Below are 27,888 nucleotides of genomic sequence, written 5' to 3'. Positions count from 1 at the left end.
TGTGTATGGGAGGTCTATTTGACTTTGTGGCAGGGGGAGGACGGTTACAGATCCCATGCTGTGTGGCTCTGTGATCCTGTCTAAGGACCGGCGCTTAAGATCTGTAACTGCCCTCCCCCGCCACAAAGTCACAGAGCAACCCACCCCCCCCAACATTACATCAAAACAACCTCCCAGACTAACCGGGGCAACTAGTCACTGCATCACTGCACTGTGTATGTGCCCTGCTGCTGTGCCTGCCCCCGACTATGTACCCTGCCAAAGGAGACTGTCCTGTCCAATTTCCAACCCCCTTTCCCCTCCTCCTCCAAAAGAACATGATTGAAACAGTAGTTAACAGAAACGAATTTTTTATTATCAACTACACATGGCATTGGGAGGTGAAACTTGGACGTGGGCTTGTGTCAGGCGGGAAGGAAAGAACTTTTCAAATTTTGGGAAATGAGAGCCTTCTGCTACTAGAGCTCTCTGCAGGGGTGGAGTGAGAGTTAGCAGGGACTCTGCCGCCTCTCCTTCTTTGCACTTTGGGTGAGGTGGGTATGGGACTTGGTGGCGGGGGAGGGCGGTTAGAGATGGACTGCAGCGGGGCTCTGTCCTCCTGCCTCCGTTCCTGCAGAACATCCACAAGGCGCCGGAGTGTGTCCGTTTGCTCCCTCAGTAGTCCAAGCAGCGTTAGAGTCGCCTGCTGGTCTTCCTGCCGCCACCTCTCCTCCCGATCCATGTTGGCTTGGTGCATTCGGGTCAAGTTCTCCCGCCACTGGGTCTGCTGTGCTGCCTGGGCTTGGGAAGAGGCCATAAGCTCAGAGAACATGTCCTCCCGTGTCCTCTTCTTCCTACGCCTAATCCGCGCTAGCCTCTGGGAGTGTGATTCCAGGCTAGGTTGTGAGACAGTCGCAGACGGGGCTGTGGAAATGGGAAAAAGGGAGTGAATTCCTCTGAAAGATAAATGTAGTTGTGAACAAAGAACATAGTCTTTCTCTGTGAACAAGACCATGCACAGCACCTTTCACATGCGCACTCAGCACAAGGTCGAATTCTCGGCCTTCGCATTCTGTGCCTGGGGTCTTGAACAGCACATTTGAGAAGCGAGGCAGCACAACGGAATTTCTGTTGCAGGCAGACATGGTAAGCCGTACACTTGTGGCAGTTTAAAACTTTTATATTACCACTGGCCTCATTTCACATTTAAATCAATGTCAGTCCCTGCTGCCAGCAATCCGGCAAGCGGGAACTCTGCCCCTGTCCCACCCCCTCGCGGCTGTCCCCGGGAACGATCCCTTTCGGCTGCCCCTCTCCCGCCTCCACCGCGTGGCTGCAAACCAGCGGTGACAGTTCTGTAAAGGAACGGGAAAGCAGTCCCAACACTAACATTCCCCTACCTAATTAAAAGCAGGTCACCATGGCCGACATCACCCTGATGAGGATCTCCGAGAGCGACAAAGAGAGAATGCTCCGGGAAAGCCTCCAAAGACCAGGGCCGTATGCCGCCCTGCTGTGCAGAGCAATGATCCCCGAGTACCTGATAATCTCGTGGCGCGGCAACGTGTCGTACTTCGGAGGACCCAATAAGGCCGCTCTCCCCAAGAACCTCATGCAACGGCTTTCAAGTTACCTCCAGGAGAGCTTCATCGAGATGTCCCAGGAGGATTACTGCTCTATCCCCGCACATATAGACCGCATTTTACTGTAGCTGCAGTAGCAGGGAATACACAGTAGAGCGGCTTGTGCAGGACAATCACTGAAAACCGGACATTGCTAGATTTCTTTTCAAAACTTGCACTGCCCCTTACTAAACCGTTAAGCGCCTAGGGCACACTAATCATGAACAACCCATTCTTTTAATTGTTAATATTCCTGTTTTGTTAAAAATAAATGTTTAGATGTTTACAACACTTACTGGCTGATCCTTCACCAGATTCTGTGTCCGGGGTAATGGCTGGGGACGCTTCGTAGGGGATCTCTGTAAGGGTGATGAAGAGATCCTGGCTGTCGGGGAAATCAGCGTTGTGAGAGCTGCCAACTGCCTCGCCCTCCTCATCTCCTTCCTCATCTTCCCCGTCCCCTAACATGTCTGAGGAACCGGCCGTGGACAGTATCCCATCCTCAGAGTCCACGGTCACTGGTGGGGTAGTGGTGGCGGCAGCACCGAGGATGGAATGCAGTGCCTCGTAGAAACGGGATGTCTGGGGATGGGATCCGGAGCGTCCGTTTGCCTCTTTGGTCTTCTGGTAGCCTTGTCTCAGCTCCTTGATTTTCACGCGGCACTGCGTTGCATCCCGGCTGTATCCTCTCTCTGCCATGTCTTTAGAGATCTTCTCGTAGATCTTTGCATTCCTTCTTTTGGATCGCAGCTCGGAAAGCACGGACTCATCGCCCCACACAGCGATGAGATCCAAGACTTCACGATCAGTCCATGCTGGGGCTCTCTTTCTATTCACAGACTGCATGGCCATCACTGCTGGAGAGCTCTGCATCGTTGCCAGTGCTGCTGTGCTCGCCACGATGTCCAGACAGGAAATGAGATTCAAACTGGCCAGACAGGAAAAGGAATTCAAATTCAAATTTTCCCGGGGCTTTTCCTGTGTGGCTGGTCAGAGCATCCGAGCTCGCACTGCTGTCCAGAGCGTCAACAGAGTGGTGCACTGTGGGATAGCTCCCGGAGCTATTAGCGTCGATTTCCATCCACACCTAGCCTAATTCGACATGGCCATGTCGAATTTAGCGCTACTCCCCTCGTCGGGGAGGAGTACAGAAGTCGAATTAAAGAGACCTCTATGTCGAACTAAATAGCATCGCAGTGTGGACGGGTGCAGGGTTAATTCGATTTAACGGCGCTAACTTCGACATAAACGCCTAGTGTAGACCAGGCCTAAGTGAAGCTAAGATAAAGGAAGGTGTCTTTGTTGGTCCTCAGATTCATGAACTTCTTTGAGATGTTGCATTTGACCATGCACTGCGTGGCAAGGAAAAGACGGCATGGAAAGCCTTCTAGTTAATGGCAATACATTTTCTCGGAAACAACAAGGCAGACAACTACAGGTTGATGGTGGAAAACCTCCTCAAGGCATACAAAAGCCATGATGCAACATGTCACTAAAGCTACATTTTTTGCACTCTCATCTAGATTTTATTCCACCGAACTGCAGAGTCGTGAGCGACGAGCGATTTCACCAGGACATTGCAACAATGGAGAAACGCTATCAGGGCTAATGGAGCCCATCAATGCTTGCAGACTATTGCTGGACAGTGACAAGAGATGCTCCATTTAATGAATACAAGAGACAACCCAAGAAGTGCCGAGTAGACACTGAATAGGACTAAACTATGTACAGAATAGTTTTTTGCCTTTTGTTTCATAATAAATTTTATTTATATAACCCTTTTGCTGATTTTTAAAGTATTACATAAACAGGACAGGTGAAATATTATCATGTAAAGCAACCATAAACATGAAAAGACCTAGGTTTACAATTTATGATTAAAACTATCTACACAATATACATAGACACAAAATGTAAAAACTTAAATATCTTAGAAACAGTAGCCAATCAGTTGTTTTAATTGTCATATTTGAATTCAGCACATCAAAATACATAATAAATAGCACATTTTATCTCTGAAGCAGACGACTTCTCAAAAATTGTAGACCAGTGTAATTCACAGATGTACCTCTTTCCCTCTGTCTGTCAAAACCAAACTCTGAGCCTGACTCTGACACTTCCTCATGGATACACCTCTACCCCAATATAACGCGGTCCTCAGGAGACAAAAAAAATCTCACCGTGTTATAGGTGAGACTGAGTTGTATCGAACTTGCTTTGGCCCTCCCTGTTCCTTGTTCTCTGACTGCCTCCTCCAGAGACCCCCATCCCTAATCACCTCCAGGACCCCACCCCCTACCCAACCCCCCTGCTCCCTGTCCCCTGACTGCTCCGACCCCTATCCACACCCCACACCCCGACAGGCACTCTCTGGCAGCAGCAGGAAGCAGAGCAGCCTGGCCCCAGCCCGCTCCACTCCGCCAGCTCCCAGCCGTGGTGCTCCGCTTCCCGCCGCCGGTGAGTGCGGGGAGATTGGGGAAAGAACGCCTCCCCGCACTCACCTGCGGCGAGAAGTGGAGCAACGCGGCCCCAGCCTGCTCCACTTTCCTTGCCCGGGCCCCAGCCGCGTCGCTGGGGGGGCGCCTGGGGAAAGGTCCTGCACTCACCTGCAGTGGGAAGCGGAGTGACATGGCCAGCCCGCTCCACTCTGCCAGCTTCCAGCTGCGGTGCTCCGCTTCCCGTTGCAGGTGAGTGCCGGGTGGTTGGGGAAAGGACGGCTCCCCGTACTCACCTGAGGCGGGAAGCGGACCGCCGTGTCTGGGAGGTGGCAGAGTGGAGCGGGCTGGAGCCGGGCTGCTCCGCTTCCGCTGCTGCCGGTGAGTGCAGGACGGATCCCTACCCCCAAGCCCCCTCCCCTGAGCGACACGGCTGGGGCTGGGGTGAGGGAAGCAGAGTGGGCTGCTCCCGGCCCCCTGCTAATACCCAGGGCCCACTCTGGGACTCTGGGGCCCCCAAAAGTGCCCCCCCACAGCTCCTGCCTCCCAGACCTTGGGGCGGGGGGGAGCCCTGACCACCCCTGAGACCCTCTGCCCCTTATCCAACCTCTTGGCCCCGGCCTGACCCGGCACCCTTAACACGCTGCTCAGAGCGGCGTGTCAGAGCTTTACTGCCTTGTATGCGAACCTGCCTTATATCGGGTCGCCTTATATCGGGATAGAGGTGTATTTAGCTTCTGCTAAACTCAACATGGCTAAAACAGAGCTCCTAAACTCCCACCCAAACCCTACTTGCCACCTCATTTTTTGATCACTTTACTCAGGCCTGTCAACTGCGCATTGATTTTGACACAGACCTCTCTCTGGGTCCTCACATGCATGCTATGTCTAAATCTTGCCAATTCTTTCTCCTTAACATCTTTAAGACACAGCCTTTCTTATCCATCCACACAACTACAAGTCTCTTCCAAGCTCTCATCATCTCAGGTCTTGATTACTGCAACATCCTTTTCTCTGGCCTTCACAAATGCTTTCTTGGCCCAACCATATCTATTCAGAATGCTGCTGCAAAAATAATTTTCTTAAGCACACTGCTTTGACCACATCACCCCTTTCTTTGAATCCCGCCTCTGACTCCCCCCATTTTCTATTGCATCAAACATAAGCTGATTATCTTCACTTTCAAGTCCCTTAATAGTCACCTCCTCTCTCTCATTTGCTATGGAGGTGTCTGTGCTTGCTTCAGATATACATTCTGACAGAAGACATTGAAAGCTTAGAAAACTGTGGAGCAGAACGAAAGTTGCAGAATATATGAGTTCACTGTAGTTACAATATGAATAGCCTAGTTTATATTACTTGAACACTGTGGTGAACTAATGTACAAAGAGTTCATTTTCAACATGTCAGTTTACTCCTAGTTATCTGAAAACCAGTTAACTTTTATCCATTTTTAATATCATAATTTCTACCCTTGATATGAAAAATCCAGGATGAGCTAGAGTTCATGTTCAGAAGAAAGTTATAGTTTTCTTGCACACATACATGTCTTCCATTCTTTCTCTGAATTTTGTAGAAATATAAGGATGGTGCTGTGATTACAATCAACAGGACACAGAACATTTTTGAAGGGTCTCATGAACTAAGATCTACCTATGTTAATTCCCAGCAGAAAACAGAACATATAAGGAGGTAGCTACTTAGAGATAACATCCTTTCAAAGTAATACAGCTACAGTTGGGGAATGGGGGGAGAGAAGAGAGAGGCAGAGTGTTTAAAGGTTAAAACCAGTGACTGGATATCATATCCCATTTTAAATACATCAGTTACTCCTATTTCAAACAGTAGAAGTGGCTCTTTTGAGTGCCCATAAAAGCTGGGCATCCAGTCTACAGTGCCCACTCAGCTTACTTCACTGTACCAAAGTGTGCGTAATAAAGGATTCTTTTTAACACTTCTGCTGGCGGTTCAACATTGCTTTCTCCTACAGACTTAATCTAAACACCTGAAAGACTGAGTCCTAAAATGAGAAACTACAGATTATGTTGCTAAAAATGAATTTTACATAAACCAGGGATACTAGGAAAGTCCCACTAGTTTGTTTACCTGTTTCATTATGAAAAGCTTCTTAAAAAGAATTAGACACTCGACTAATTAAAATTACTTCATATATATTTTGTATTAAAGTGAGAGTTCAATGAAGAAAATGAAGATTGGAGAGTATATTATTTTGATTAATTCATTTTGATAAAACTTTCAGTCACAAGAAAGCATGCTATTCTGCTGAGTTATTTACTTTAATGCTTTGGAACTGTGTGGTAATGAATTATGAAGGTTATCCAACATTGACACAGTGACAGTAGTCTGCATGAGCAGTCAGCAATTGATAATTTCCATTTCTGGTTCCACATAGCTCCATTTTGGGTTCTATTTTCAAATATGGGTGAAATGGTCTGCTTGCAAAATTCTTCATGCATTCATGAAGGCAAAACCACCCTTTGCTGGAGCAAACAGGGATTTATGGGTATAGTGAGTATGAGTATATTTTTGTTGGTTCATCTGGACTTAATGATTAGCCCTTTATACATGTACTTTAGTGACAGTTTAACAAAAGCAGTGGGATTTTATTTTAAACTCAATTATGCATACTAAAAGAAGACAGTAAAGCACAATAGAAAAAAGGCAGTTTCAGATACATGCTAATTAAAATTACAGTTATAATACTCATTAACCAATATTTAAAAATACTCCCCTTTTGGAGGGATTTTCTATCTCCGAAGTTCTCAGAACTGCTCCTAAGTCTTCTACTAATCCAGTAGAGGGATATTTGCTCATTTACTGTAGAGAGCAGGGATTCTGTACAATACACGTTTTGATACCAATTTTTATATTTAAAAAGTTCTCTACATGGAAAAACTCTAAGACACTGCTATGTTCATAAACACTTCAAAGACACAATCACCAATAATTTAATAAAATCAAAAGGATAACCCATTCTATTCAGTTTAATTTTAAAAAGTAAAACCTAGTTTAAAAAAAATTACATTACCTGTGCCCGCTTCTCCATGTCCTGACAAGTACCTAATTGTTCTTCCATGGCAGCTCTGATTTGCCTCGCCTCATATTCTAATTGCCTTCTTGTCATGTCTGTTTGCAAAGAGAACTGGAATCCAAACATGGAAAAGACATTTTAGCAAGCATTTCTGGATAAAAACTATCCTGAACAAATGCAGAACAATTAATTTCATACTGGAACTTCATAAATTTAGACAAAAACTGAACACTAAAATAAAACGTTATTGGTTATCAACAAGGATACATGCTACTATCCAATGGATAGATTTTTTTCCTGTAAATTATGTCAATTGTCTAAACAAAAGACTACACCACAACATGCAAGGAGGATTCAGACACCAGCATATGTAAATCAGCATACCACCAGAAGACTTATTCTGCAAGCTCTCTAAGTGGGGGGGAGGAAGGGGGGAATTTCTATGTACGTATCAATCAACCACTGCTAATACAGGTACTTTTACTACAGTATTGTTAGATGCAGTAGATTATCAAGCTCATACCCCAAGAATAAAAGATATTAAGTAGACTTAGGATCTAGAGGTGAAATACAAGTATTAATTAACGTTATAACACGGGGCCTACAGGCCTGTGATATATTCAACTTAGGCCTTAGGCATGAAACAGGTTGGCAAGACTAAAGTAATCATGTACCAGTAAAGGGTAATATTATAGTAAAAGATGGGGTAAGTACTGATGTTCTGGAAGTGAGAGTTCAATAAAGAAAATGAAGATTGAAGAGTATATTATTTTATTAATAACAGACCTGAAAATATGCTGCAATGTGCCAGTTAATACCACAAGATGCCAAACAGTAACATTTTGAGGGATTCTGTAATAACCTCTAGTTGCTATGGTAACTTTCTGACACAGATGTTAATGAGAATGAGAAACTAAGGAGATAGCCAATGAGAAATGGGGCACCCCTAAATTAGTGGGGTGTAGAAGTATGGATAAGAGAAAAGGAGTTGGAACCCTTATGCATATGCATGAGCCTTAGCAGGCAAATAGTTTTCCTATGGGGGGGAGGGGAGAAGGAAGGGGGAAAGGGGGAAGAGGGGAAAGGGAGGGAAGCCAGGATGACAACCACAGCAGGAGAAGGAGGAAGATGATGACTGCCACTCCATGGACCCCCAGCAGGACCTGCGAGATGTGAGTAATGCCAGTTATAGGACTCAACACTTTACACTCTCTCTCTCTGTCTTCTATTGTATTCAATGGTTGTGGGATTGTTTATCTGCTTAGTGGATTTGTGATAAATTGCAATGGTTTCTCATGTGCTTATAGGGCAGGGGTGAGCAAAGTTTTTGGCCCAAGGGCATGGAAATTGTATGGCAGGCCATGAATGCTCATGAAATTGGGGGCTGGGGTGCGGGAGGGCTCTGGCTGGAGGTGCGGGCTCTGGGGTGGGGCTGGGGATAAGGGGTTGGGGATGCAGGAGGTTCTCCAGGCTGGGACAGAGGGGTTGGGAGGAAGGGAGGGAGATCAAGGCTGGGGTAGGGGGGCGGCAGGGGGGCAGGCTCTGAGCAGCACTTACCTCCAGCAGCTCCCAGAAACAGCAGCATGTGTCCCCCCTCTGGCTCCTACACGGAGGTGCGGCAGGCAGCTCTGTGCACTGCCCCATCCGCAGGCGCCACCCCTGCAGCTACCATTGGCTGCGGTTCCCAGTCAATGGGAGCTGCGGGGGCGGCGCTTGGGGCAGAGGCAGCGTGTGGAGCCTCGTGTGCCCCTATGCATAGGAGCCAGAGGGGGGGACATGCCACTGCTTCCAGGAGCCATGCGGAGTGGGGCAAGACCCTGACCCTACTCTCTGGCTGAAGCACCGGAGAGGGGAAAGCCCCTGACACTGCTTCCCGGCGGGAGCTTGAGGGCCTGATTAAAATGTCTGGAGAGCTGGATGTGGCCTCTGGGCCGTAGTTTGCCCACTCCTGTTCTAGGGACTCTTCTTCTAATCGTAATGATACCAATATTCCTACTGCATTAGCCCTCAGGTGACTGAACGTTTATTGACCACTGTGCTCTAAAAGATTGATTAATATTGGTTATGGATTAATCAATCACCAATCCATCAATAAGGCTACAGGTGGTCCCACGCAGTATATTCTTTAGGGCATCAAGCAAGTCTAGTTTTAACCATCTCAATGTAGACTTAAAATTACAGATCTTTTGAAAATGGACAAAAAATAAAAGCCTGCAAGAAAATCAATTTAATCATAAAAAGCAACAGAGTGTCCTGTGCACCTTATAGACTAGCAGATGTATTGGAGCATAAGCTTTCGCAACAATCATCATGTACATGCATCTGACGAAGTGGGTATACACCCACGAAAGCTTATGCTCCAATACATGTTAGTCTATAAGGTGCCACAGGACTCCTTGTTGCTTTTTACAGATCCAGACTAACACGGCTACCCCTCTGATAATTTAATCATAGAATCTCAGAACTGCAAGGGACCTCAAAAGTTGAAAGGTCATCTAGTCCAGTCCCCTGCACTTGTGGCAGGACTAAGTATTATCTAGACCATTCCTGACAGATGTTTGTCTAACCTGGTCGTAAAAATCTCCAATGATGGAGATTCCACAACCTCAGTAGGCAATTTATTTCACCCTGACTGGAAATTTTTCTTAATGTCCAACCTAAACCTCCCTTGCTGCAATTTAAGCCCACTTCTTTTCTTCCTCCTCTTAAACCTCCCTTGCTGCAATTTAAGCCCACTTCTTTTCTTCCTCCTCTTTGTAACAAGATTTTACAGACTTGAAAACTGTTATGTCCCCTCTCAGTCTTCTCTTTTCCAGACTAAACAAACCCAATTTTTTCAATCTTCCCTCAGAGGTCATGTTTTCTAGACCTTTAATCATTTTTGTTGCTCTTCTCTGGACATTCTCCAATTTGTCCACATCCTCCTAAAATGTGGCGCCCAGAACTGGACACAATACTCCAGTTGAGGCCTAATCAGCACGGAGTAGAGCGGAAGAATTACTTCTCACGTCTTGCTTACAACACTCCTGCTAATACATCCCAGAAGGATGTTCGCTTTTTTTGCAACAGCATTACACTGTTCACTCATATTTAGCTTGTGGTCCACTATGGCCCCAGATCCCTTTCCACAGTACTCCTTCCTAGGCAGTCATTTCCCATTTTGTATCTGTGCAACTGATTGTTCCTTCCTAAATGGAGTACTTTGCATTTGTCTTTATTGAATTTCATCCTGTTTACTTCAGACCATTTCTCCAGTTTGTCCAGATCATTTTGAATTTTAATCCCATCCTCCAAAGCACTTGGAATGCCTCCCAGCTTGATATCTTCCACAAACTTTATAAGTGTACTCTGTATGCCATCTAAATCACTGATGAAGATATTGAACATAACCAGACCCAGAACTGATCCCTGCAGGACCCCACTCATTATGCCCTTCCAGCATAACTGTGAACCACTCATAACTACTCTCTGGACCGGTTTTCCAACCAGCTTTGCACCCACCTTGTAGTAGCTCCATCTAGGTTGCATTTACCTAGTTTGTTTATGAGAAGGTCATGTGAGACAGTATCAAAAGCTTTACTAAAGTCAAGATATACCATGTCTATCACTTCCCCCCATCCACAAAGCTTGTTATCCTGTCAAAGAAAGCTATCAGGTTGGTTTGACAATTTGTTTTTGACAACAATCCATGATGATTCTTACTTATCACCTTATCATCTTCTGGATGTTTGCAAATTGATTGCTTAATTATTTGCTCCATTATCTTCTTGGGTACAGAAGTTAAGCTGACTGGTCTGTAATTCCCTGGGATGCCCTTATTTCCCTTTTTATAAATTGGCACTATATTTGCCCTTTCCCAGTCTTCTGGAATCTCTCCTGTCTTCCTTGACTTTTCAAAGATAATCACTATTGGCTCAGATATCTCCTCAGTCAGCTCCTTGAGTATGCTAGGATGCATCCTGAAATAAATGAAAGGGGGGGGTGGGGAGAAAGAGGTAGCTCCCTTTTATGAACACCTAGCCAGTCAGTTAGCTATAAAATCCCTCTTGGTGGCTGTTCTCTGTTTGCTTTACCTGTAAAGGGTTAACAAGCCCACAGGTAGAAGAAAAGGAGTGGACACCTGACCAAAAGAGCCAATGGGAAGGCTAGAACTTTTTAAAATGGGAAAAAACATTCCCATTTGTCTGTTGTTCTCCGGAGAAGGAGACACAGAACAGCAATGCTATAAGCAGGAATGCTGTGTAAGGCTTGAACCAGGTATGAAAAATCATCTTACATACCTAGAAAAAAATCAGTGGACAGGGAATGTTTAAATAGACGCGATCAGGTTTATTTCTTTATTTTGGCTTGTGGATCTCCTCTGTGCTAACCCCAGATGCTTTTGTTTTGCTTGTAACCTTCAATCTGAACCCCCAAGAAAGCTATTTTGGGTGCTTAATTTTTGGAATTGCTCCTTTAAAATCTAGCAAAAGCCTAAGTTCCAGATGTATTTTCTTCCCTTTGTTTTTAATAAAATTTACTTTTTAAGAACAGAATTGGATTTTTGATGTCCTATGAGGTTTGTGCATATGTTGCTTAATTAGCTGGTGGCAACAGCTAATTTCCTTTTTTTTTTTTTTTTCTCAGCTCTTCCCTGGAGGTGGGTAAAAGGGCTTGAGGGTACCCCACAGGAAGGAATTCCCAAGTGCTCCTTCCTGATTTCAAGAGTTTTTTGAATTTGGGTGCTGACAGTGTTTACCAAGCCAAGGTCAAAGAAAAGCTGTAACCTTGGGAGTGTAATACAAGCTTGGAGTGGCCCTCCACCTTCTGCACCCGAAGTGCCAGAGTGGGGATTCAGCCTTGACGCATCCCCTTCTACTAGGGAAAATAAATCCTTGAAAAGGGATCATGGAGTATGCAAGGGAAGCTTTGCACATCCAGGATTAGAATAAATCAGGATACTGAGTGTTGAACTAGGGATAACCTAGAGTCAGCATCAAGGGCCCCAGCCTTTGGTGGATCCCTCTGGGTGGAAGCCTGAAGCATTTAGCATGGTGGAAGATGGAAGCAAACCTTGCTTCTTGATGGGATAACCATCCCACACCACCACATTATGAAGGAGATCCAGGAGAAGTTCTCTGTCCCACAAACTACCTCCAGTGAGTATTTCTGTGGAAAGATATGTCCTAGGCTCTTCATTTTAGCATTTTAATATATAGCTTTTTAAAAATATTGTACTGGGCAGAAATTTGGTACACCTCTACCCCGATATAACGCGGTCCTCGGGAGACAAAAAATCTCACCGTGTTATAGATGAGACCGCGTTACATCGGGGTAGGGAGAAGAACCGATTTTAGCGCTCCCCGCCCCAGCTTCTCTCCCCGCCCCAGGCTTGCCACGCCAATCAACTGTTTGGCCCGGCAAGCCTGGAGGGGGAGAGCGGGAAAGCGGAGCAGCGACAGCATGCTCAGGGGAGGAGGTGGAGATGAGCTGGAGCGGGGAGCGGTTCCTCTGCGCCCCCGTTACTTGCTGCAGCCCTCCCGGGGGGCGCCCCACCGCCCCAGCTCACCTCCACTCCATCTCCTCCCACGAGTGTGCCGCAGCTCCGTTCCCCCCCTCCCTCCCAGGCTTGCTGAGCCAATCAGCTGTTTTGCGCGGCAAACCTGGGAGGGAGGAGAAGCGGAGCTGAGCGGTGCGCTCGGGGGAGGAGGCGGAGGCAGAGGTGAGCTGAGGCAGGGGGGCCGCAGCAAGTAAGGGGGGGAGGGGGTGCGCAAAGGAACCGCTCCCTGCCCCAGTTAACCTCTGCTCCACCTCCTCCTCCTGGGAGGGTGGGGGGAGAAGCGGAGCTGCGGTGCACTCATGGGAGGAGATGGAGCGGAGGTGAGCTGACGCAGGGGGGCCCTGGAGAGAGCTGCAGCAAGTAACGGGGGGGGGGGGGGGAGGAGGATGGCACAGAAGAACCGCTTGCGGTAACACGAATTCGGACATAACGAGGTAAAACAGCCCCGTCCCCCGGAGTGCTGCTTTACCGTGTTATATCTGAATTCACGTTATCGGACCGCATTATATCGGGGTACAGGTGTATATGATTTGCCTATTTACACATTATAAAAGACTTTTAAAAAAGCCCTTACTTGCTTGAGATGCATCTCAAAACTTTATATTTGTCAAATTTAAGTTTATATTCCATCTCGTACGTTGCACACACACTTTGGCCTCTCTTCAATTCTGTTTCTTCAGTGTATCTCAGATTTATCCTAACTCCAGGATATTGGAATGTGTTGGAATTCTTTACCGTAAGGCATTCATATAGTTTTTACTGATAATTATAGAGCCAAATTTAAAATGTACTTTTCTAACCTTTTAATACAATGTTATCTAATATCTTGTGCCATATATTTTATTTACTTGCCTGTAGGGAAGAAATACTTTTTCCACAGAACAAATTTCACTATACATGAAGCTTCATTAAAAAAAATAATCAAACTACATAAAGGTTTTAAATCGTATACAGATATATCATATATGTCAATGTATATCGTTTTAATAGGGCTGTCGATTAATCACAGTTAACTCACGCGATTAACTCAAAAAAATTGATTGTGATTAAAAACTTTAATCGCAGTTTTAATTGCATTGTTAAATAGAATACCAATTTAAATTTCTTAATATTTTTGGATGTTTTTCTACATTTTCAAATATACTGATTTCAATTACAACACAGAATACAAAGTGTACATGGCTCCCTTTATATTATTTTTGATTACAAATATTTGCACTAGAAAAATGATAAACTATTTTTCAATTCACCTCATAAAGTACTTTAGTGCAAAGTGCACTATCTCTATCGTGAAAGTGCAACTTACAAATGTAGATTTTTTTGTTACGTAACTGCACTCAAAAACAAAATAATGCAAAACTTTAGAGCCTTCAAGTCCACTCAGTCCTACTTCTCGTTCAGCTAATCATTAAGACAAACAAGTATGTTTACATTTACGGAAGACAATGCTGCCCTCTTTCTGTTTACAATGTCACCTGAAAGTGAGAACAGGCGTTCGCATGGCACTTTTGTAGCTGGCATTGCAAGGTATTTTAGTGCAGGATATGCTAAACATTTGTATGCCCATTCATGCTTTGGCCACCATTCCAGAGGATATGCTTCCATGCTGATGACACTTGTTAAAAAAATAATGCATTAATTAAATTTGTGACCGAACTCTTTGGATAGAATTGTATGTCTCCGGCTCTATTTTACCCACATTCTGCCATATATTTCATGTTATAGTAGTCTCAGATTACTCAGCACATGTTCTTCATTTTAAGAACACTTTTGCTGCAGATTTCACAAAATGCAAAGAAGATAGCAATGTGAGATTTCTAAAGATAGCGATAGGGCTCGACCCAAGGTTTAAGAATCTGAAGTGCCTTCCAAAATCTGAGAGGAACGAGGTGTAGAACATGCTTTCAGAAGTCTTCAAAGAGCAATACTCTGATGTGGAAACTACAGAACCCGAACCACCAGAAAAGAAAATCAACCTTTTGCTGGTGGCATCTGATGATGAAAATGAACATGCGTCAGTCCGCACTGTTTGGATAGTTATCGAGCAGAACCCATCATCAGCATGGGCACATCCTCTGGAATTGTGGTCAAAGCATGAAGAGGCACATGACTCTTTAGCACATCTGGCAAGTAAAAATCTGGCTACAACAATGCCATGCGAATCCTGTTCTCACTTTCAGGTGACATTGTAAACAAGAAGTGGGCAGCATTATCTCCCACTAATGTAAACAAACTTGTCTGAGCAATTGGCTGAACAAGAAGTAGAACTGAGTGGATTTGTAGGCTCTGAAGTTTTACATTGTTTTATTTTTGAATGCAGTTTTTTTTGTACATAATTCTACATTTGTAAGTTCAACTTTCATGATAAAGAGATTGCACTACAGTACTTGTATTAGGTGAATTGAAAAATACTTTTTCTTTTTCTTACAGTGCAAATATTTGTAATCAAAAATAAATATTAAGTGAGCACTGTACACTTTGTATTCTGTGTTATAACTGAAATCAATATATTTGAATATGTAGAAAACATCCAAAAATATTTATATTAAAAAGATCACATGAATAATCTTTTTAATCGCTTGACAGCCCTAGTTTTAATGTTATATTTCTTGCATTTATACAATGTTATATTTGGACTGTAATGTCTGTAATATAGTTTAAGAATCTGGAGCAGAGACTAAATCTTCTAAATTTTGTACAATGGCAGGCAATTTGTTGGAGTTCAAGTATATCTGAGTTCCATTAAAAGAGTCCCTCTGTGCCAGGTACTTGCCCCAAAGAGATAATCTGTCTAATGGATAACAATGGAATTTTGACTGCTAGCACCTTCATGAGATATTTCTTCAACTAATCCACTTAAATATAGTACACTGTGTACATGATAACTAAAATCATGGGTACTCTGGACAAACATTCCAGATCTCCAATGAACAATGATAAATAAGAAACCAGATCACTCAGTAGGCAACAATGACAAGACTGCTAACATCTTTAGTTTAGGCTCTTGAGACAGCAAATGAAAAGATGATTTGAGATCTTAAAGGATGCAGTATAAAAAAGAAGAGAAGGCACAGAGAATCAATTGTACGTTTGGAATATAAGGATTATTTGCTTAAAGTCAAATTAACAAGGGAAGATTCAGAAACAGTAAAACTGGGTGTTCAATTTTGTAATCCTCTGATTTATCTGGCCTCCAACACTGAAAGCAGTGTCTTTTCTTCCAGTACCCTCTGCTTAGTTGGAAGACAGTCAAGGAGCAGGGACAGTGATTTTAATGTGCTCTAAACAGAAAGAGCACAATAAGACTTTAAAAGAAAATTATTATAGTGAACAAGTCTTGCATACCAGCACATGTCAAAGCTGAACCACTGTTCTTCCTCTGCATAGGTTACAGAATGTATCCTGAGCTACGCACACCCTCTCTGGTTGAGGCACTGTTCACTAACTTACTCTCCCTGATCATGTTAGCACTCAGGAGGTAACAACTCAGGATCCTGGTGTGACGTTATTGATATAATCTGGGACCATACAGATCATTATTGCAACCTAGGGCTGTAACTGCCCTGTTTTAAGCGATTTGTCCTGAACTGGCACTCTCAGTTGGGTCCCGCCAGAACCTGCCGACTACGCCACTGTAACGCTGAGGTTCTGGCGGGACCCAACTGAGAGTGCCAATTCAGGACAAATCGCTTAAAAACAGGGCAGTTACAGCCCTAGGCTGGGGTTTATCCACCTCCAAGGCAAACCAAACCAGCCAGCCTTGGAAGACTTTGGTCTCACCCCACTGGCTAACCACAAGCCACACAAGCAATTCCCTTAGACACTCTAGTTTCCCAGTATCATCACCAGTGCCACTCGTTATGGGGACAAATGGTTATGAAAACCAATGCCCCAATAAAAGAAAAAAGGTTCTCCTGATCCCAAAGGATCAAGACCCAGACCCAGGTCAATATACAAATTAGATCTTACCCACAAATCACACTGTAGCCAATCCTTTAGAATCTAAAATCTAAAGGTTAATTCATAAAAGGAAAAAGATACAGATGAGAGCTAGAATTGGTTAAATGGAATCAATTACATACAGTAATGACAAAGTCTTAGTTCAGGCTTGTAGCAATGATAGAATAAACTGCAGATTCAAATCAAGTCTCTGGAATATATCCCCAGGTGGGATGGGTCATCAGTCCTTTGGTTCAGAGCTTCAGTTTGTAGCAAAGTCCCTCCAGAGGTAAGAAGCAGGATTGAAGACAAGATGGAGGAGAGGCATCAGCCTTTTATAGTCTTTTCCAGGTGTAAGAACACCTCTTTGTCCTTACTGTGGAAAATTTCAACAAAATGGAGTCTGCAGTCACATGGACAAGTAAGTCCCTGCATACTTTGCTGAGTTACAAGTTTGCCTTCTCTCAATGGGTCAATTGTATAGCTGATGGTCCTTAATGGGCCATCAAGCAGGCTAGGCAGAGTTAACACCAACTTGTCTGGGATGTCTCCCAGAAGCATAGCATAAGTTTGAAATACAGACAGTACAGAGCCAATACTCATAACTTCAACTACAAAATTGATACACACAGACAGCATAATCATAACCAGCAAACCATAACCTTGTCTTAGATGCCTCATTTGACCCCCTTTATACAAGATTTGGTGCCACTACAGGACTTTGTTTGCAACAATGATCTATATGGTCCCAGATTATATCAAAACGTCACATCTGGACAGTAGGAGTAAGAGTGGTTGGAGGAAGAAGAAAAGGAGTGAGAGATGAATAAGTCTATTTCTAAGAAGTGCTGAGAACTCATTGCCCAATGAAGTTAGTCAAACCATGTCTACTGCTTTTTTTCATGACTTTAATAGGTGCTCAGCTTGTTCAGCACGTTGCAGGATCAGGCTGTCTGAATTGGTGGAAAATAGAATTAAAGTACATACATTAAAATGCACAATATATCTTTGTGTCAAAAATCTTACTAAAATAATCCCACATGACATTCTCATAAGGAAACTAGGGAAATGTGTTCTAGATTAAATTACTGTATTGTGGGTACAAAATTGGTTGAATAAACCATACTCAAACAATAGTTATCTATTAGGCAGAGTCATTGTTTACATCAATGCATTTGTAGATAGCTCACTAAACCAGTTTGTACATGAGGGAGGAATTGCAGGTTTCCATTTTCTCAAAATAACTCTTTTGACCACTAACAGAGTTACTGCAATTCATTTCTTAATGTTAACTTGTAATACCAACTCAGCCAGCACCCCTAAAATATACAAGCTTGGAAAGGAAAGATAGTGACAAACATTTTGAGAGAGCACTAAGTTTTTGAGAAAGAACACATGCATTTTCTGACAGGTATACAGAATACTTGACATGTGGCTGTTTGTGTGTTGCCCATTTAGCCTTAAACAATTGTTCTGGAGTCAAGTGTACCTTTTAAATATCTTGTACTGGAAGCATCACAAGGATAAAGAACTTGAAGTATCTTTCACATTAAGCTAGATATCCTCTCAGATTTCTGTTGAGATGGTGAAGATAAGTTCTTTTTCACATTTTTCTTTGAGACTGAGAGTGAGAAGGTACTGCAAAGCATTAAGTCACTTATAAGTAATTCCTACAAAGTGACTTTTGTTTCCTTATTTCCTAATATGTTCTTCTAGAGGTGAGAGAATTGAAACAGACCAATTGTTCCCTATTCTTGCATGAATCCTTGAGCATAGCTGCTGAAAGAAGAACTGTGAAAACAGCAGTAGCTGATATTTGTTACACATATAATTGAAGGAGGTCAGTCTATTATCTTGTATTTTATCTTTAACTTTTGTTAATCCTCTTCTATCCAAATTGCATGGATGGAAAGTGTGAAGTTGGCCTTGATCCTTAGGCATGGGTTTTCCCACAGTGATACAAAGAACAGATTTAGTAAGACTGGATGATGTAATTGTCATAACGTGTTGCAGGATGCCCCACGAAGTTGCAAAGATTAAAATTTTCCTTAAGGGTGTGGGTAGCCTCTCTATGTATATAAAAGAAGAGAGGGAAGCAAACAGCATAGCTAAGCTTTTCTGAATCTCAAACCAAGCTGATGTGTATTTAAAGCCACTGGAAGAGAACCACCTTACAAAAGGACAAAGTTGGAATTCTAGATAATACAGATATAAATCTGGCAACCCAATGTCTCCAGTTGCCCACATTTTTTAGGGTATTGTATGACAAATAAGGATGTTTTTTATCCCATATAAATTGCATGATAAGCCCACTTATTCGAGCAAAGAGTGAAGGAGAGACCTTGCAGTTAATCTTTGGCAGATATTCATTTTGACTATTTCTGTTCCCCCAGTAAAGATAGAGGGAGGAGATGCCAGCTCTCTACATCGTTGGAAATTTCTTTTAATATATAGCCCATATTTATATAAACAATTTTGGGAAGATTAGGACAAATCTTAATTCCTAAATAAGTTATTTCCTTGCATATCTGAAATGGAAAATGCTGAAACTGAGAAGAATCTGGTCTTTTGCATATATCCATTGCTTGTGATTTATTCCAGTTAATGTAAAAAACAAAGATCTCTCCAAAGATGTCAACTACACGGGACTGATGAGGAGGGATTCTTCAATAGTACAAAAATGTCATCAAAATATAAACTGATTTTGTGTTCTTCCCTGTTTACAATCACCCCTTCAATGTCTGAGTGCTGAAGTATATACATTGCCAGTGGTTCAAGAAAGCAATTAAAAAAGAGGTGCAAGAGGGGACAGCCCTGTCACGTCCCTTTTTTTAGCTGAAGTATGGGAGAAATAATTTCATTAGTTTATATTAAAGTGAAGGGAGAGTTGTATAATACACTGACCCAATTCAGGAATATTGGTCCAAATCTGAATTTTTTTTTAGGACAGCCATTAGATAAAGCCATTCAATCTTTTCAAATGCCTTCTGCACATCTAGAGACAAGATATGGAGAGAACGTTTGATATCTGAACTTTCTGGATCAAATGATCAATTTTTCTCCTATTAGCAGCAGCCAATCTTGCTTTAGTGAAACTACTGTTATTTGAGTGTATAATTGATGGGATGATGGTGTTCAGTCATGTCATTCAAATTTTTGCAATTATTTTGCAATCTGTATTCAATATAGATATGGGGAGGAAGTCACCACAGTTGCAGCCATCTTTTTTGTTCTTTGATATTAAAGTAATTAAAGCAATTCTCATTTCGTGAGACATGGTTCCTTTTTTGGAATGTTTCAATGAAGACCTTTGAAAGAACAGAAGATGCTGATTACAAAATGTTTTGTAGAAACATGTGGACAAATTGGAGAAATGGGCTGAGGTAAACAGGATGAAGTTTAACAAAGACAAATGCAAAGTGCTCCACTTAGGAAGGAAAAATCAGTTTCACACATACAGAATGGGAAGAGACTGTCTAGGAAGGAGTACGGCAGAAAGGGATCTAGGGGTTATAGTGGACCACAAGCTAAATATGAGTCAACAGTGTGATGCTATTGCAAAAAAAGCAAACATGATTCTGGGATGTATTAACAGGTGTGTTGTGAGCAAGACACGAGAAGTCATTCTTCCGCTCTACTCTGCTTTGGTTAGGCCTCAGCTGGAGTATTGTGTCCAGTTCTGGGCACCGCATTTTAAAAAAGATGTGGAGAAATTGGAAAGGGTCCAGAGAAGAGCAACAAGAATGATTAAAGGTCTTGAGAACATGACCTATGAAGGAAGGCTGAAAGAACTGGGTTTGTTTAGTTTGGAAAAGAGAAGACTGAGAGGGGACATGATAGCAGTTTTCAGGTATTTAAAAGGGTGTCATAAGGAGGAGGGAGAAAACTTGTTCACCTTAGCCTCTAAGGATAGAACCAGAAGCAATGGGTTTAAACTGCAGCAAGGGTGGTCTAGGTTGGACATTAGGAAAAAGTTCCTAACTGTCAGGGTGGTTAAACACTGGAATAAATTGCCTAGGGAGGTTGTGGAATCTCCATCTCTGGAGATATTTAAGAATAGGTTAGATAAATGTCTATCAGGGATGGTCTAGACGGTATTTGGTCCTGCCATGCGGGCAGGGGACTGGACTCGATGACCTCTCGAGGTCCCTTCCAGTCCTAGAATCTATGAAATCTATGAAATCTGCCAGAAAGCCATCCATCCGAGGAGCCTTGCTGGAATTCATATTTTTTTGTAGCCTGTTCAATCTCTTGTTTTGTGAAAGCTTTGTCCATAAACAACAATTGTTCTGAAATGGGGTATTAAAAAGTTAGGGTATTAAAAAGTAGGCCTGCAATGAAATGATCAAATTTGTTAGAGTCAAACTGGCTGTCTGATTTATATAAAGCCTGATAGAATTGGTTAAGTTGTTTATTTATATCTATTGATTCAAGGATGGCATTCCCGTCTTCTTGTAATAAGGAAGAAATATGATTGTTGGCTAGTTCCATCCTAAGTCTTATGGCAAGTAGCTTACATGCCTTATGTTCCCATTCGTAATATCTTTGTTTGACTCTGTTGAGTGTCAGTTTGACTTGGCTGGATAAGCTTTCATTATACACCTCTACATCGATATAACACGACCCGATATAACACGGGGGGGGGGGGGGGAGGGTGTTGCACACTCTGGTGGATCAAAGCAAGTTCAATATAAAGCGGTTTCACCTATAACGCGGTAAGATTTTTTGGCTCCAGAGGACAGCGTTCTATCGAGGTAGAGGTGAATTTATATTTGGTATTGATCAGAGAACATGGGAGGTTTTCATTATTTGGGTCAATCTTGTACACTCTCTGCAACTCACCTATTTCCTTAGGCAGAGAGTCTAGTAAATTGAGTGTCTCTCTCTCTTCTTTTGGATGGCATACTTTATGCACTCACCCATTACAGTAGCTTTTAGAGTTTCCCAAGAGGCAGTATCTGAGGAACTGCGTACTTACTTTCTTGTACAACATTAGAGATGACTGAATCAACTGTGGAACAAAATTTTGCATCTTTTAGTAGCAGTGCTCAGGTTTCACCTAGAAAATTTCAATGAAGTGTAATCAGCTTCTATGGTAAGTAGGGCTGTCGCACGATTAATCGCACTGTTAAAAAATAATAGAATACCATTAATTTAAATATTTTTGGATGTTTTCTACATTTTCAAATATATTGATTTCAATTACAACACAGAATACAAAGTGTACAGTGCTCAATTTCTATTTATTTTTAATACAAATATTTGCACTGTAAAAAACAAAAGAAATAGTATATTTCAATTCACCTAATCAAAGTACTGTAGTACAATCTCTATCATGAAAGCTGAACTTACAAATGTCGAATTATGTACAAAAAATAATCGCGTTCAAAAATAAAACAATGTAAAACTTTAGAGCCTACAAGTCTACTCAGTCCTACTTCAGCCAATTGTTCAGACAAACAAGTTTGGTTATATTTGCAGGGGATAATGGTGACAGCTTTTTGTTTAAAATGTCACCTGAAAGTGAGAACAGGCATTCGCATGGCACTGTTGTAACCGGAGTCGCAAGATATTTACATGCCAGATGCACTAAAGATTCATATGTCCCTTCATGCTTCAACCACCATTCCAGGGGACATGCGTCCATGCTGATGACAGGTTCTGCTCAATAACAATCCAAAGCAGAATGGACCGACGCATGTTCATTTTCATCATCTGAGTCAGATGCCACCAGCAGAAGGTTGATTTTTTATTTTTTTTGGTGGTTCAGGTTCTGTAATTTCTACATTGCAGTATTACTCTTTAAAGACTTCTGAAAGCATGTTCCACACCTCATCCCTCTCAGATTTTGGACGGCACATCAGATTCTTAAACCTTAGGTTGAGTGCTATAGCTATTTTTAGAAATCTCACATTGGTATCTTCTTTGCATTTTGTCAAATCTGCAGTGACAGTGTTCGTAAATCAAAGAACATGTGCTGGGTCATCATCCAAGACTGCTATAACATGAAATATATGGCAGAATGCAGATGAAACAGAGCAGGGGGCATACAATTCTCCCCAAGGAGTTCAGTTACAAATGTAATTAACGCACTATTTTTTAACGAACATCATCAGCATGAAAGCATGTCCTCCGAAATGGTGGCTAAAACATGAAGGGGCATATGAATGTTTGGCATATCTGGCACGTAAATACCTTACAACGCCAGCTACAAAAGTGCCATGCAAACACCTGTTCTCACTTTCAGGTGACATTGTAAATAAGAAGCAGGCAGCAGTATCTCCCGTAAAAGTAAATAAACTTGTTCAGCCAATCACTAAGACAAACAAGAAGTAGGACAGAGTGGACTTGTAGTCTCTAAAGTTTTACGTTGTTTTGTTTTTGAGTGCAGTTATGTAACAAAAAAAAAATCTACATTTGTAAGTTACACTTTTACGATAGAGATTGCACTACAGTACTTGTATGAGGGGAACTGAAAAATACTATTTCTTTTGTTTATAATTTTTACAGTGCAAATATTTGTAATCAAAAATACTATAAAGTGAGCACTGTATACTTTGTATTCTGTGTTGTAATAGAAGTCAATATATTTGAAAATGTAGAAAAACATCCAAAAATATTTAATAAATTTCAATTGGTATTCTATTGTTTAGCAGTGCCATTAATCATGATTAATTTTTATTATTACAGTTAATTTTTTTGAGTTAATTGCGATTAATCGACAGCCCTAATGGTAAGTATAATTGGAGCATGATATGAAATTAATATATTATCAATAGTTGCTTGTAGCCATGCCGGAATCAGTTCTGAGTACACAAGAAAAAAGTCAGTTCTGGAGTAAGATGAATGTACTATGGAGAAATATGTATAGTCCTGCTCCTTGGGGGTGTCTCAGTTTCAATAATATATTTTAAATCAAGTTTATTCATTAATAATGAGGGTTGGCCTATTGTGCTTTGTAAATTGGATTTGTCCAGATGTCTATCTAGCATAGTATTCCAATTGCTTCCCAGCATTACAGGACTGTCTTTTATTAGAAAGAATGTCTGCAGTGTCCTTGAAAAATTCAGAATTACCGCCACTTAGATTGTAAATGCTTCCTAGAATTAGCTTTTTGAAATTGATACAGCCTTCAAGAAGAATGCACCTTCCTTCAGGCTCAGACCAAGTCTTTATACATTGAAAAGTTATACTTTTATGCATTAAGATGGATGTGCCTCTGCTCTTAGAATTCAATGATGAATGATATTCAGCATCTGCCTACATCTTCTTGATTCTAGTGGCATCTATTTCTGCTAGATGAGTTCCTGCAATAAAGCTACCTTGCACTTTTTTGATCTTGCACTATATGAGAATTTTAATTCTCTAATGGAAATGCTTTGAAGAAATATGAGGATTCTGGTCAGACATGAAGCTATTGCATACTTTTGCAATTTAGTATATATTAGTCCCTGATACTCATAGGTTATGTTCTTGTTTATTTATCTATTTAGTCACTTAAATAATTAATCCCCTGTATGACCTGTATGGGTTCAGGGCTTTTTGTTCATTTTCATTTTTGTTTTTTTCCAGGTTTTGTAAATAATGAATGCTGAATTTGGTTATTTATAGCTATTTCCATCTTGTGTATGTGTTTATATTTTATATAAAAACAATAAAAATAAAAGTTTAGAAGAGTAGTTATCAATGGTACACTGTCAAACTGAGAGGACACATCTAGTGAGGTCGTAGAGGGGTCTGTTCTGGGTCTGGTACTATTCAAAACTTTCATTAATGACTTGGCTAATGGGGTGAAAAGTCTGTGTTTAAAATATATGCATGATACCAAGAGACAGGTTGCAAGCACTTTGGAGGACAGTATTAGAATTCAAGACAACCTTGAAAAATTGGCCTGTAATCAACAAGATGAAGATCAATAAAGGGCAAAATGCTACACTTAGGAAGGAAAACTCAAATGCACAAACACAAAATAGGGAATAACTGGCTATGCCAGTGGTCCCCAAATTTTTTCTGTTGTGCCCCTCCTTACCCATAATGGAACCTCTCTGTGCCACCCAAAAATTAACTGCGGTTGGGAGCTGGGGCCAGGGTGGAGCTGGGAGCAGAGTGGGGCTGGTGGTGCTCCTTCCCCTCCCCCCATGGGGGCTGGCCCAGGCCCTGCCACACCCCCTTGAAGATTCCTCTGTGCCCCCCTACAGAGGTGCGCCCCACTGTTTGGGGACCACTAGGCTATGCAGTAGTATTGCTGAAAAGTATCTGGGCATTGTTGTGGATCACAAATTGAATATGAGTCAATATGTGATGAAGCTGCAAAAAAGACTAATATTCTAGTGCAGGGGTGGGCAAACTTCGGCCCGTGGGCCAGATCCAGCCCATCAGGGCTTTGGATCTGGCCCACAGGATTGCCACCTCTATGGCGCCGCAGGCCCCATGCTGCTCCCGGAAGTGGCCAGCACCATGTCCCTGCGGCCCCTGGGGGAGGGAGGGCAGAGGGCCCTCACCTGCAGGCACCGTCCCCCCGCAGCTCCCGGAGTCCAGAGGAGAGCTATAGAAATGATAAAATGTTTAGAAAACATGATCTATGAAGAAAGAGTAAAAAAAGCTTGGTATGTTTAACATTGAGAAAAGAGGAGTGAGGGGGGACAATTGGCATAATATGAGATGTGTATCTTTACCATTACATATTTACTGTTAGAACTGTTTCAGAAAACTTTATTAATACAATACATGTTTCCTGCTAAAGTCCTCAGCCTTAATTATTCATAGTAAAAAAGTCAGTGTTGCTGTAGTATTTTTTCATTCCCATTTATGGTGCTGCAGGTGACAAAGTGAAGGCCCAGACTGTCAGCTGCATCTGCAAAATCTATACCCACTGTCATTTTGCCAGTAACATTGTCCTGAATTAAGAGCTCCTATTGAAGTTGTATCTTTGGCTAACATAATACTGCTTCTCAAAGTTAAAGAAAATTATGAAGCTGCTAGAAATTAAGGACTTTGATGTAAAATGTCAAGAGAGTAAAAATAGCATATTTTAATTAACCCTGCATGAGATTTTACCATGTTCCCCCCCCCTATGAGGGGGACTTCTTGCGTGGATTTTTCCTTGTAAAATGACACCTGAAAACAGGCAATTGCTGGTACTGGTGCAATTATATTATTTAGACAGAATATTTGTTTTTTATTTGGAACATAGGAAACATTCTTCTAAAATAATAATAATTGTAACTAGTTTATAAAATATACAGAACATCAAAATGCACATCACAGCACCAGTTACATGAGAAAACACGCTGCTATTGTAGATACTTACATTCTCAGTAAGAGGGAGACTATCTATCCTCTTAGTCAGGTTCTGAAGCTGAGCATAATACCAGTCCTTTTCTTTCTCTTCCTTTTCAAGCTCAGCCAGCAATAGAGATCTATTAAAAAAAACAAAACCAGGAAGTGTCCCATCAGTAAGTCTCCATTAACAATTATAAATAAGGCTGCGAGTTTGTCAGATTCTGTGACTTTCCGTGACCTCTGTGACTCCTGGCCGGAGGGGCAGCTCAGGGGTGTGGCGGGCTCTGGGAAATTCTTGCCTTAGGGGGCTCCCCAGAAGCGGTGACATCCCCCTCACTCAGCTCCTAGGCGGAAGCATGGCCAGGCAGCTCTGCGCACTCCCTCCGCCTGCAGGCACCGCCCCTGCCACTCCCATTGGCCATGGTTCCCAGCAATGGGAACTGCAAAGCCAGTGCTCTCGGCAGGCACAGAGCTGCCTGGCTATGCCTCCGCGCAGGAGCTGAGCAAGCGGGATGTCCCCGCTTCCCAGGAAGCATTGCGTAAGTAGGGAGCCTGCCAGTCCCGCCAAACTCCTTGCTCCCAGCACCGGCAGGGGTCCTGGGCCACCCTCCCTCCCCCCAAGTCCCTGAGGCACCCCCGGGCCAAACACCCATGGCACCCACGGGCCAGCCCCCACAAGATTTAGTCAGGGGTATATAGTAGAAGTCATGACCAGGTTACAGGCCGTAAATTTTTGTTTACTGCCCGTGACCTTTCCATGACTTTTATTAAAAATATCCATGACTAAAACATATCCTTAATTATAAGTATGGCAGCAAATACACAGTAAACACTGATATATACATAAAGTGTCAAATTGAAAAGATGGGACTCTGTGATGAAGGAACCGAACAAGAAGTTCAGAGATCTATGTTATGTTCTTCTGTTCCTGGCTCTGCTGTCAACCTGCTGTGTGACTTTCGGCAAATCATTGGAAATGCTCTGTGCCTTAGTTCCACTGTGAAATGAAAGTATAATACCTCTCTTTTGTTGTAAAAGCACTGTGAAATCCACAAATGAGAAGCATTATATGAAAGCTAAGTATTATTAGATCTGTCTAATTTACATCCTGTGCAATCCATTTGACACCATTTTATTTTCTCTTTTTGGTGGTATACTTCTCCTAATGTAGCAAACTAATTACCTTTTAAAAAAATAAGATACTAGCACTACAGAAAAATCTATATACCTCAATCCTCCATTTTAGCAAAGTCCCAAAAATATTTGCTGTCTTTGTACTATCCTGTTGTCTCCTCCCTCCCATTCCAAATGATGGATTCAAAACAAAAGAAATTGATTAAATGGTGATTACAGACCATTTATTTTACATTAATAAGTATTTATAACAAGTTAATAAATTATCAAAATTTACAAGCACGTTACAGACATGTGTAGTTCGTGTTATAGATGGTTATAAGCACAATCTATAAAATTGACGACCCATTTAAGTTCTCTTTATTATTCTTTTTATGAAATATAATTTTATTCCAATATAAAGTGTGACTATATTTTCTTTACTGCAATTCCCTATAGTTATTATATGGTATAGACAAAAACATCATAATTTCAAGGTCCTGATCCTGCAACTAGATCCATACAGGTAGACCCCACTTCCATACAAACCTCCACTGAGATCAGTCTCTTCTAAAAATACTAGTTTCTTCTAAAAGTCTCTCCTGTTAGTACTTTTCCCCTCTGAAATGCTCAAATTGCTCTTTGACAGACATTAGACAAAAGGAAAAAGATAATTGTAGGTCCAAGTAAATCTAATAGACATTTCAGATGAATCATTCCTCCAATAAGTAGGGTTTTCTCAATCTAAGTTCCTATAAATGTATTGTTAACTTTATCCCAATAGTAATGGATACAATCTTCCTTAAGATAGCAACTATTCAGAATTCACTACCAAACATTTCAGTATATCTATACAACGGGACAAAAAACTCTCTGGGTGATTTATTTTTAAGCATTAAGTGAATATAGCATTCATAGAAAGATACG

General features: G+C 42.0%; 2 protein-coding genes across 11 annotated transcripts in view; both read right to left on the bottom strand.

Moving 5' to 3' along the window:
* The window catches only part of APC (APC regulator of WNT signaling pathway), a 193,897-nt gene that overhangs the window by 75,343 nt on the left and 90,666 nt on the right, over positions 1–27,888 (bottom strand). For all 10 annotated transcript variants that reach the window (XM_065550310.1, XM_008169993.4, XM_042840454.2 and 7 more), the window contains 2 exons: positions 25,877–25,985; positions 7,086–7,199 (listed from right to left, as the gene is read on the bottom strand). In XM_065550310.1, coding sequence (XP_065406382.1) covers positions 7,086–7,199; positions 25,877–25,985 — 223 coding nt within the window. The remainder of the gene's footprint in view (positions 1–7,085; positions 7,200–25,876; positions 25,986–27,888) is intronic.
* Positions 334–2,620, bottom strand: LOC135972390 (uncharacterized). Its single transcript, XM_065550315.1, has 2 exons — positions 1,898–2,620; positions 334–903 (listed from the first exon to the last, which is right to left on the bottom strand). The coding sequence occupies exons 1-2, from the start codon at positions 2,472–2,474 to the stop codon at positions 428–430; spliced, it is 1,053 nt and encodes a 350-aa protein (XP_065406387.1). The 5' UTR covers positions 2,475–2,620; the 3' UTR covers positions 334–427.

This window comes from Chrysemys picta, chromosome 6 (assembly GCF_011386835.1).
Source record: "Chrysemys picta bellii isolate R12L10 chromosome 6, ASM1138683v2, whole genome shotgun sequence".
Taxonomy (NCBI): domain Eukaryota; kingdom Metazoa; phylum Chordata; order Testudines; family Emydidae; genus Chrysemys; species Chrysemys picta.
The sequence above is the reverse complement of the archived record's forward strand: the minus strand, read 5'-3'. Positions and strand labels throughout refer to the sequence as shown.